We start from the raw sequence: 12,202 nt of genomic DNA, 5'->3' as shown, positions 1-12,202 counted from the left end.
TGGGGTGTGAGATGCAACCAGTGCTAATATGTTTGGAGAGACAGCAGCAGTGATCACATTTCCAAGTGACTCCTTGCATCCTGCCAGGATCACGGAATAAGGAATGATGTTCTCAGCAAACCACAATCCCCCATTCAAAACACTTGATCCTAGGATGACATGCGCCGGGCTATTCTTTATGCAATACTCTGCCTCGTCTCCACAACTAATCAAAACTAGAGCAGGTTCTCTGGATGGGATTAATGCTTGTCTTCCCTCCTTTGTCTGTTTCCTTTCAGAACGCAGAAAGATTTTAGGATGTACCGACAGAGCTATTGCATTTAATCTGTAGAACACATGCTCCTAACAGAACAGATCGTAGCTTCTATACAGCAGAAGTCATTGAGTGTGTGTGTGTGTGGGGGGGGGGGGGGAGAGAGAGAGAGCGAGCGAGCGAGAGAACGAGACCAAGAAGAGAACATGGATCAACACTAGGTGGTTATGCAACAGCATATATGGCAAACGTTCCCTATACACACAGGCCGAGATACAGTGTAATCGTAAATAATGCTAATGTGCCACCTGCCTCTGAGTGGTGGCACATTCACTAAGCCATTCCTGTCATGAACACAGGATTGAGGAGAATATTAAAAAGTGTTTTGAAGCCATATTACAAGCTCATTTTCATATCTGGCTTTCTACCATTCCCTCCTCTGCTTCCCTTCTTCCTTCATAAAATCCCCCATTGCAGACTTAACCAATCCGCTGTCACCACCAACCCTTCATTTTTTACTATGTAGGCCTCCCATCCCCACTGTTTTTTCCCTTTTAACACACTCTCACACACACACACACACACACACACACACACACACACACACACACACACACACACACACACACACACACACACACACAGATATATACACGCTGGGCCTCCTCTCCTCTGTGTGACCTTGACTGGCTAGCACTCCAGGGCTTGTTCTTTGCTTTTTCCCTCTCCCTCAGTCTCTCCATCTTTCCACACTCTATTGTCTGCCTGTCTACCTCTTGCTTGCCATCACTCTTCCCCCTGATGTTAACCGGTGCTGTCCTCTTTCTCCTCTTCCCCACAAACGCAGAGGAAGAAAGGGACAGAAGATGGCAGAGAGAGGAGAAGTGAGAGACCTCCCCCTCCTCCGCAATCTAGTCAGCTGAGAGTCCGACATAAAAATAACTCCAGCTCTAAGGAACTGTATCAACAAGTCTGATGTATGGTCTCATTTCGTATCAGATATAACATGGAAAAATAAAAGATATGGACTTCCATCAGTAATTGATTATGAGGTCAAACAAGTATAATGAAACAAAAAAATAATAGTCCAACATTATCTTACATGAGATTTCAATGTCATTCACTTGAAATCATTTTGATTTATTTCTCTATTCTTTACAGTAGCGATTTTATTTATTCAAAGTGCGATTAGACTTTGCTCCAATCAGCTGATACAGCTTCCTGTTTCACCGGGGATGATGATGAGGCCTTTCAGTGGAACAGTGAAACAGCAGGTCCAAATCCTCCTTTCATTGCAGGTGTTCTAATTGCGTGCGTCGCAGCATTGTAGCCTGTTCCTCTGACTCCAATGATCCTTAAGATTTTCCCCAATGGCTTAGCCCGCAACATCCATCTGTATTATAAATTAGAGCGTTTAACCATCTGACTATCAATTCAAAGCTAAATCAACTTAAGCCTAAGTGACAGAGTGATCTATTAAATGTCAAATAGGCGGATTTAGCGCTCTCCACAATTACTTTATTCATGTGCCGATTTACGCATCTTACATATCTAAAAGGTCTCTAACTGTGTTCACCAATCTGATGCTCACACACTGAATATTCTGTGTTCAAATTTAGATATTTCTGAAAAACATGACATTTTCATCGACTCTACATCTGATATCAATACAGCATGCCGACAGGACAAGAACAGCTTGCGGCAGCTTTATGTTTTTATTTGAATATTAAGAGGGAAAATAGAGAGCGTTGTGATGACTGTGAATATCTCCAATCTTCTTTTTAAATTTGGTTTCAGAAATAAGCAGCAATACCTTTTCTCCCAGCATCCAGCTCTCTAAATTCATCTCGCTGCAAGAAGCATGGACGTAACAAGACTGCCCACAAATCATTTCCCATCCCACATTAGTAAAATAGCCATGAAGTAGAAATACATCATCAATTTCTATAGGGCAATAATAACAGAGAGGTTAGGAACTCAAGTCTTCTGCTGATACTTACACTTCACACCATGTTAAAGACTCCCAACAAATTCCCTCCGTTACCCATTTAATTCCCTTAGCACTCAAAATCCTTTGATGCATAGCATACCAAGAATTGTCATACACCATCAAGCTGGTACATCCAAAGAGGTAGGTGAGCGCAGTAAATCACATCTATATTGAGTCTCTACACACCTTTGAAAATGTATAAGCGAAAACTATAACCTGGGGGTTTGAAAAAAATCCAGATGGATTGTTTTGAGTCTAGATGGCCATGCAAGCGGCTGTGAGGCTGATCGTGTGGCACTGTGGTGCCTCGTCAGCATGCTAACATGCGCCCATTGTCAAGGCTAACATGCTAATGTTTAATCTAAATGACCACAGTTTGACATGCTGAACCTGCAATCAGAGGAACATTAAACATTTGTATAATGTTTACTATACTCACCATCTTAGTTTAGCATGCTAACATTTGCTACTTAGACATAAATATCAATAATTGAGGCTGATGAGATTGTCAACATTTTTGCAGGTAGACCTTTTTGATCATAAGCTTGTGCTGGAAGAAAACGTTATTTGATCACCAACATTATTCCCATTCATTCTCTTGGGACCATGACTGTCTGTATTAAACTTTAATGGCATCCATCCAATAGTTGTTGAGATAAACCATCAGCCAGACTGACCGCTGCCACGCCCATAGCAAGGCTCCGGAGGCTCATTGGTTCAGTCAGTCGTGCAACAGAGGAAAATGTCCATCAATTTTTAAAAAATTAAGTTTTATTTTTTCTTAAACATTCTTGGTATTCCTCCTCTGTTAATCCCATCAAATCTTTTTAAGGTCAGGTATTGATCTGTAAAGGTGCCAAAACAAGCTCCGCCTGAGCAGGTCTCTCTGAGTGCTGGTTCCGCATGCCAAACTTCAGTCATTTAGATTGGTAGCCCTGGCCAGAGATATAAACTGCAGCCCAACTCCAAGGCCAGCATCAACCTTAATCAATAGCTAACCTGACAGTATTATTGTATATCATATTCAAGAGGTAGATAGTATCGGATGCCAGACAGAGCACAGGACCACACATCTAATACATTTAGGGCAATTTGTCTATGATGCACAAACTCTGTCTCCAGTGTGAGCAAAACAAAAAGGAGGGAGATAACAAAATGTCGACACACAGAGGGAAAACAATACACTACACTGAATTAGACTATGCAATAAGACAACAGAGGAACAAAGTGCTGAGGTGACATTGGCCCACCTGTATTGCTGATCCACCACTTGTAATACAGATCACATGATTACATTATACATGAGGTCAGTCGACCACAGGTTCCCTCGCATAACATGTCTCCTCCCCATACCTAACCTGTACCTGAACCATCCTCACTCGGTAAAATCGATCAATAAAGGCATCCGCTCCCATCCAACAAATCTATTACAGTCGGTTCATCGAAACAGTCATCAACACATGAGGCTCGAAAGCTCTACATTTATTGGACCCCCGCTGTTAGACACGCTGAAAACTGCACTGTGTTTCAGTTACTTGCAGAAAGAAACCCTTCAGTTTCTGGCTTCAGCTGGAGTTCCTGCTGAAGTGTGAATAGAAGTGAAAAGCACAGAAATTTCACAAGTAGGGACGGTCCTCTACTTGTGCATGGGGTGATGATGCCTCCTGCCTGACAGAATTTTCACACTTGCTTGTGATGGGTGAAAAGGAGAAACACACACAGTCATGTGTAAAGCAACATACAAAAACCTAGTCCACTGAAAATAATTAAGTAAAATAAAGGCACTGGTTCTACATCTTTAAGTAGACATACACTTTTAAATATTTATACTGCATATGTCCTAAAATGTTTTCAGAAACATTGAATGAATGCTACATCCATCATAAAAAAGGGATTTTGTTCCTGTTTCTGTTTTCTCTGTGACAATTAAGTTAATATCAAATGCATCTTCTACATCACATGTGTCAAACTCATGGCCCACGTTTTGATCTGGCCAGCGAATCAATCCGGCCGATTTGAATCAATTCTAAAAATTATTATTATTATTTTTATTATTATTCTTCATGGAGCCTGTGCCATATCCGCACGTTGCATACACTCCCAACTGTTAGAAAACTTACGTGGCTTACAGCTAGGAATGTCTGCTGAAAGTTCCACAGCTCAGGATTTTAAGCCATAAATTGATGAACTTGCATCTAAGAAGAGCTGTCAGTTTTCTAATGGCTGTAAATAGGCCAATATATGTGGCTAAAGAGCATGCTAATATTGATGATTGATTGTGTCAAGTGTCTAAGGATTAATGCCAAAATTATCTGGTTTCTAACTTTTGCTATACAGCCAACTAGCTAACGTTAGCTATCTGCTGATAGCCCGCCCCTTTCGTTTCCAATGGTGGCTTGGCATTTCATTACCAATGTAAAGTGTCATAAATAGCTAACACTGGTGCTGCATCATGATTCCTAAAAAAACAAAACATGTGATGTGTTTTGAATTTGCAGAAAGTTTTGAAAAATCCAGGAGAATAAATATTGTGGCTCAATCCAGAATGCCCGAGAGCCTTAGACCCTGTTTCCACCTGGGATTAACATCTGACTTTTTGAATCTGGTTACAAGTGGACAGCTCTCAGTCCGTGTGTTCCCACTTGTATTTTCAAATGTGACTTATTTGTCTACTTGTGATCCGATTCCATTTACCCGCGCTGTATTTAAATCAACACGTACATAATTTCCGTTTGCATTGCTGTTTTTAACCGGTGGGGTTCAAACAAGTAAACATACAGTGTACAGTGCCACAGTTTTAATCGCATTTGCTATCAAAATGCATTACATGCGAAGATAATACCAGTCTAGGTTGATGAGATAGGCTACTGTCTCATTTAGACAAGGAGGAGCGATGCATAGAGGGCTCTACATTAACACTCGGCAAATGCGGGAAATATCATAGATAGTATGAAGGTAAAAACTCTAAGGCGAGTAAGTTATTACGCCTCTTTGGCTGGTGAAAGATGTGTGTTTGCCGGGCGGCTTTTCTAACGTCTGCTACACTCTTGTCACCAACACCAGTAGCATACACGGCTTTCTGTATGCAGTTAAGATACTGCATATGCGAACAGAATATTTCCTGTGCGCCTTCACATTAAAAGCATGTTACTAGCCAAACGCGAGTTGACTTTTATTCTTAAGCAGATAAGAACAGGAAGTAGTTGCCTTGCAGCTCTCCAGTCAATAGCAGCGATTTCCGTGTTTTCAGATGTACGCAGTGAAATGAAAACAGAGCTTGTCATTTGCAATACTGGCGGATGCAACTAACGTTCATGAGGCTTCTGTAAAAGCTGCATGAACGCCAGTGATGCATTTTCAACGTATTTCCGCTCAGGCAGGGGGCGGCAGTTGAGTAGGAGGTCCCTAATGTGGACACAAACCACATTGGTGTTTAAACTACCAAATGAATGCGAACACAAGCGACACAACCGACGTAAACCACCTCCGAATGTGGTTTTTGTGATCTGATCTCAATGCGTCTTGAGAGTGTTTTCACCTGTAGTTAGGGCTGTATTCAGGTGATCGGATCACGAAAGTCAGATGTTAATGCCAAGTGGAAACGGGGTCTTACTGCATTGTAGTCCTTTATAATTGTTTCACCAGGAACCTGAATGTTGTCTTTTCATTTAAAAAAATTAAGACATTTCCACCATAAATTGATGCCAAAAAGGCACAGATCGGTGAATAAAAATCCACCAGATTGCAGGAAATTAAATGTTTGACATTCAAAAATTTCGGGGGGAGCACCCCCATACCCCCCACCTATGATTTGTCCCCCCGAAAATGTTGAAGCGAAAACTAGCCATTGTACGCAGTTTATATACTTACTTAGATAAGTTATTTTTATTTTTCGATTAAAAAGAAGGTATGTCATTCTGGCCCTTAGTTTGATCATGTCATATCGTAGAGTGGCCCTTTGTGAAAATGAGTTTGACAACCCTGTTCTACATAGAGGACACAGAGCCCAAATGTATTCTTAAAGAAGGGGAGATTTTAAAATGTATTTTTACCATAGGTAAAAGAACAATTGGCTGAATGTGGGCTGGTTGGTCTGAACATCCCCTCATTGTCTGTTAATGGCCTACAATCAAACCCTGCAGGAGCCAACACTGCGGACGTGTTGGACGTCAGTAAATAGTCTATAGTTGCTGAATGTTTTCCAGCGAGTATAAATAACGAGCCATTTGGCTCTCAGACTGAAGAGACAATAATAGGGTGCCACTTATCCCCAGCATTTACCCCCATACTACTTTCTATAAATTGACTTTAGTCTTAAGTTCAGTATTGATCTGAATCAACATTCAGTAGTATTTCAAATGTTTATTTGACAGTAGTCGGCAGTGTGTGTGATGACTGTGATCAGGCTCACATATAAGCAACCTGTTTGTCCTCGCCCTCCTCTAATCCTCTGAGGCCATAATCGATATGTCCCTGGTAGACCTTTCTCCCTTTACCTGCCACTCCACCTCGGACGAGGTGTGAATTTAAAGGCCACAGTAGTATGGTGAGGGAAACACCCATCATAACGCAGTACCCACATAAATCAATTAAAAAGCATGTCAATCAAGTATTTACCTTACTTTAAAGAGTAGCCCTAAACTCATCAGTAGTCAAACTACTCATAAATACTTGAAACAGCATTTTGTCTAAGCATGAGCAGGAAAATCACCAAGTCAACAGATTACTTTCACTTTGCAACATCTTGCCTTTTCTTACTTCGGCGCCTCACATTAATGCTCACATCTGATTCTCCTTCCACCAAACACCTGCTACTACTAACCTCCGGGATCATGAATTCCCATACACTGACAGTCTGCAATGCTTCCAAACATTTCCCTCTGCATCCCCCTGTGACCTTCAACAAGAAAAGAGCTAGCCACACTAGCACCTCTGTGAAGCTGTTCTTGGGCAAAGGGCTGCATTTAAAATAAACTTTTTAATGTCAGCATATGTGCTCCAAAACAATGCATGCATGATGCTAACCTGTACCATGTTCACCATCTTAGTTTAGTGTGTTAGCATGCTAGTGTTTGCTGCAACTGAGAATCAAGTTAATGTTACTAGTTTAGCAGGTTATTGTCAGTGCAACATTTCAAGACAATCCAGCTTATATTTTTCTGGACAAGACGGTGGATTGAGGATAGGGATAGTTTTGGGTTACCTAACCCCCAAAACAGGCCATTAAGTTTTACCACGTGTTCATGAGCATGCACATGTATGAGCTTACGTGTGCAACATCAGTGTGGGGGACAATTATTTCAGTGTTCAGCTTAACACGCAAACAAAGAGCAACTTTCAGCACCATGGACACAATGAACTCAGCATTTTTGTTGCAAGGTATTTTACGAAGAAAGAAGTAAGCCTCCTGGAGCTCTTAAGAGAAGGACAACTTTCGCATCGGCATGACAGCTAACTGTTAACATACTGAAAGCTTACATTCGATTGATTGGCACACATTCAGACCAATCAGTTTGAATTCAGTCATATGGTGCTTAGTTTGTTTTTAAACTTTAACAATGTGTGGGACAGAACCAATCAGCAACCTGCGGGACTGCCACGTCAATACTCATAGCCTGGTGGACCGAACTTCTCCCTGCCAGTCTGCTCTGCTAGAGCTGATCTTTATAGTGCTTTAAGAGCATGCTGTCTCCAAGGCCATCTCATCCCGTTCTACTAGCCGTTTTTATGAGCCAGAGCCTGATTAAAACCTGACATGTTTAGTATGTTCGTCGTTATAGTTAAAGATCAACTAAAATGCACCCTTTTCATGGTTTTTCAACATGAATATAGGTCCCCAGTAGCCTGGCTCCGCCCGCCTATACCTACTTGCGCTCAAATTTCATTTTCCCTTCAGTAGTCAGTCTGGGGCTGCGGTGAATCTCTCAGCTTTAGCTCAGGAAAGTTTCGGAACGTCCAATCAGCAAACAGCGCAAGTGGCTGAGAACGATGGCGTCGAAGTCGCGCTCCAGTTTCAGTTGAATGCTGCGTTCCTTTATACTAGGAACTCGGAGATTTCCGAGTTCCGACCTGTCTGTGTTCCAATGCATCTGCTCACGAAAGTATGGATGCCGACAACCTTTTTTCGTCCAAATAACTAAACGTTAGGCTCTAGCACGTTACCGTTGCCAGGTACCGGTAGATCCATAGACCATAATATGTAGTGAAGTCGGAAATTTCCGAGTTCCCATTAACTGGAACGCACCGTCAGAAGCCGGCTCATGACATACGTCACGACCAACGTTATGCGATTGGTTGGCTGATCCAGAGTGGCACTGGGCAGATCCAACAGACACCCGCCTCCAAGTGAGTGAACGTTGCCAAATAGAGCAGTTCCAGACCTTCTGTACAAATGAAATGAAGTACGATGTACTAGTAGTCTGGTTGGACCAGGCTAGGTCCCCAGTGTGTCTACAGACTCCTTGTATGAAAAAAGACGACCCTCTCTCTTTTTCTCCACCTCCTTTATGCAAACCTGTGTTCCGAAACCCCAGTCCCAGTTATGACTCATGATGAGAGAGGCCACGCCCCCCATTACGAACCTAACTTATCAATACCTCCACCAATAATAAACACTCCCCCAGATAGAATCGGACCTAACCCTGAACCAAACTGGTGGTCCGCTATATTGAGCCGGTAGGTGCTGTGCCAATGAGGTCCACGCCATGCCCTTGTGTGGTGTAAGCTGGGGCATGGCGTGAGCAGTGAACAGTTCTCGGCCACACGCCGCCGCTGGACCCTTCCTGCCTGTGCACCCGGCCGCGTGGATCAGAGCAGACTCAGCTTTTTGGAAGGCCAGGCTAAAAGAGACTGAGTTTGACTGAGGCTGATAAGATTCCACAATGGCGCAGTGAGAAATAAAGAGGTTTCTTAAACCTGCAGTGTGTAGAATTTAGGGTTTTATTTCCTAGCAGATTTTGTAGAAAGTAATTATAATATCCATAAGTACATTTAATTTAGTGCATAATTGCTGAAAAAAATTTTTTGAATGATTTTTTTTCCCTTAGAAAGGGTCTCATATATGTCAATATTTCTGCATATTTTGGACCAAGGCCTAGTGCCGCCATCTTGAAAGTGTCATAGTTGGAATGTCATCAGGTGCATTGTTTAAAATTTAGAATTGTTCTTGTCCTTGAAGGCCACTGTAGCTTCTGTTATAATTCAAAAGGGGTGGGGTTACCCAGGGAGCGTTGCATTCTAGAAATTTGTAGAACTTTCTTGATGATGTCATATTACACAGTGCACCTTTAAGACACTACAAACTGTTTCAACCAAATGACAATGTTTGGGACTTCAACGTCAGCACAGAAGCTAGCTAGCTAGACACTTAATGTCCAACAGAACATTAAATGTTAAACTAATTTGCCAGCTTGAAACCTGGACAATCCCGGGAAAACCTAGGCTGTGTCTGAAATCGCGCACTTACGTAAGTGCACTTACATTGAGTGCACTTTATTATCCCTACAGTACACTTACTTATAGACGCAGTGCTCTCATTTCTACAGTGTACTGTCCAAACTGCCGTCGCGCACCTACCGGAAATGACTTTGCATTTTGACGGTTCTTCTTCGGTGGTATTTTTTTCTGCTTGCGTTACCGATAGCCAAAACAGGCACATTAGTCGCGGAAAAACTAAAACAATATATAATTTAACTTTTGTGGAGCGCGTCCATCTCCACGGTTGCTTCAAGCTCCTCTATTTTGATTAGAATGTCCCGTCCTCTCCGTTACGTAGGCAAGATGGCGGCCGTTGAGTGTGGAAAGTGTCCATCGCTCCACACTCAAGTTTTAGACCGTTTTGAGAGCACGACAGAGGAACTTACAGTGCACTTCATTTTGGCACACTCTCCGGTTTTGCGCAAAGTGCACTCAAAAAAGTAAGTGTAAGTACAGAAGTGCGCGATTTCAGACACAGCCCTAGAACCAAGTAGCTAGGTTAAACATAGGCTACTACTTGCTGTAGTTTGATCTGGCTTTGCGACAGGTTAAACATCTCTTCATTTAAACTCTGCATCCTCCATTTTGAATGGACTCAGCAACTCAATCAAGCACGCCTATCATATCATTTCAACAACTACGCAAAAAAAAATACCAGCAATACTTAGCTGGCAGCAAATGGAACACAGCTAGCAAATAAACTAGCAGTGCCAGTTACTATCAAGGAAAGTTGGGGTCTTCAATTATGTTTGAATAATTGTATGATAGGCCTAACCTCTGTTATATATTTATATAAAAAATGTAAACAAAAAAAAAAAAATTATCTATAATCAGGCTGAAACTGGAGTAGTAGCAAATAAATAAGCTAGGCTATTGGTCGCTAGTTACAACGACCGTTAAAAATCGGAATTGGTTGCCAGGCCAACAAACAAGGTCACAAAATATTGCAGCAACAGTAGCCTAGCTATGGGAGGACTTAAAAACGCAAACTATCCCCTTTCATTTGAGTATTTCGGACGCTTTACGCTTCTTTGGAGGTCAATTCAAAGTGAACTTTTCCAGGGGTAAGTACTCTGTCTGTATACTTCATCTTTTAAAAGAAACAAGGATTCAAGCTTTTCTTTTTCTAAAGGGCTGGAGTTTCACATATGGGGACTGCTCTCCGTCCTCTCCGACCCACTGCTGCTGCTCGCACAGATCACCATCCCGGTCATGTTGTAATGCTGGCCGTGTGTGTGGTTAAATCACATTATCTCACATCACAGAGATATGAACAAAAACGGCTCCTCCTACTCTGCCTTTTGCTCCTTTTACACCCCTCCCTCCTCTCTTCATCCTCTCATCCTCTCTCTCGGTAGCAGCAGGTGTTATATTCTAGTATAAACTGAAGATTTTTGAAGTGGTAATTAGCATTGCATCTGAGCCCCAGAGAGTTTATTTAAATGCTTCGTGGTGACGGCAGTAGGGGACACCAGTCGGGAGTGTTTGTGGGCACGCGATGAGAGAATAAATCACGCCTCAAAAACACGTGGGAGAGATTACTCAAATATGCCTCCGAGTCCTTTGTACCCTCTTTACCCCTCTGGCTGCTTGCACGGTCATCTCTTCCCGTAAACCAAATAGGCTATAACACGCAGCCCATTCGGTAACAATACGATTTCTGCAGGACGTCGGAAGCGGTGTAGAGCACCATGCATAACCTAAATACTCTTGGGTTTCGTTGTTGTAGCTAGAGCCTTTGACCTTGTGTTCTGTTGCCCCTAAAGTGGGAATTGTAAATGACCAAAACATCAACAACACAAGGCAATGCAAAACCGGCAAAATTATGCACATGATAAAGTGGCTGTCTACAACAGGTTCACAATTAATCCTTCATGCTGTACTGGAGGGGGGGAAGAAGGGAAAAAAGCAGGATTGGGCTCGTGGTATACAGCCTCATAGGAGGCAATTAACTGCACTGACATTACATAATGACACCCCACACTTTTGACTAACATCACCGGTCCGAGAATAAGGCTGTTTCAAAAACATAGGTTAACGGGAGATGTGTGACAGTAGCCTACCCTACCCCACCAACACCTTTGCATGCCAAGCGGTCACCTCAAAGAGGAAAACAACGAAACACCTTGAAACAGGATGCTCCACGGCAAAGAGTGGCACATTCTTGACAGGATCTTCTTACCTTTGCTATTGTCCTCTTCCCTGTTCAGATACATGGCTGTTACTTCACTCTGAAGACAAAACACGATGGCGTTGTCTCAAGGATGTATTGGTAGCCTACTCCTCTGGCGTGAAACGTGAACTCCGCTGATGTGGTTTGTAGTAGTGGCTGTTTATTGTTTTGTTGCTCCTCAACAGCCTCTCCTCTCCTCCTAGTGGATAGGTAGGCTAACCAGCTGGAGACTCTCACTCTCTCTCTCTCTCTCTCTCTCTCTCTCTCTCTCTCTCTCTCTCTCTCTCTCTCTCTCTCTCTCTCTCTCTTT

The 12,202-nt window shown here is 42.5% G+C and overlaps 1 protein-coding gene across 1 annotated transcript in view; it reads right to left on the bottom strand.

Annotated features, from left to right (window-relative positions):
* syt7a (synaptotagmin VIIa) overlaps positions 1 to 11,935 on the bottom strand; it is a gene marked incomplete at both ends in the record, with an annotated part of 74,991 nt that extends 63,056 nt beyond the window's left edge. Inside the window, one exon of the mRNA XM_080027599.1 lies at positions 11,902 to 11,935. Within this exon, the coding sequence (XP_079883725.1) occupies positions 11,902 to 11,935 (34 nt within the window). The remainder of the gene's footprint in view (positions 1 to 11,901) is intronic.
* Between the last annotated feature and the right edge of the window lie 267 nt (positions 11,936 to 12,202).

The sequence above is a fragment of the Ammodytes marinus genome (genome assembly GCF_949987685.1).
Source record: "Ammodytes marinus genome assembly, chromosome: 5".
Classification (NCBI taxonomy): Eukaryota; Metazoa; Chordata; class Actinopteri; order Uranoscopiformes; family Ammodytidae; genus Ammodytes; species Ammodytes marinus.
Note: the sequence above shows the minus strand (reverse complement) of the source record. Positions and strands in the feature narration are given on the sequence as shown.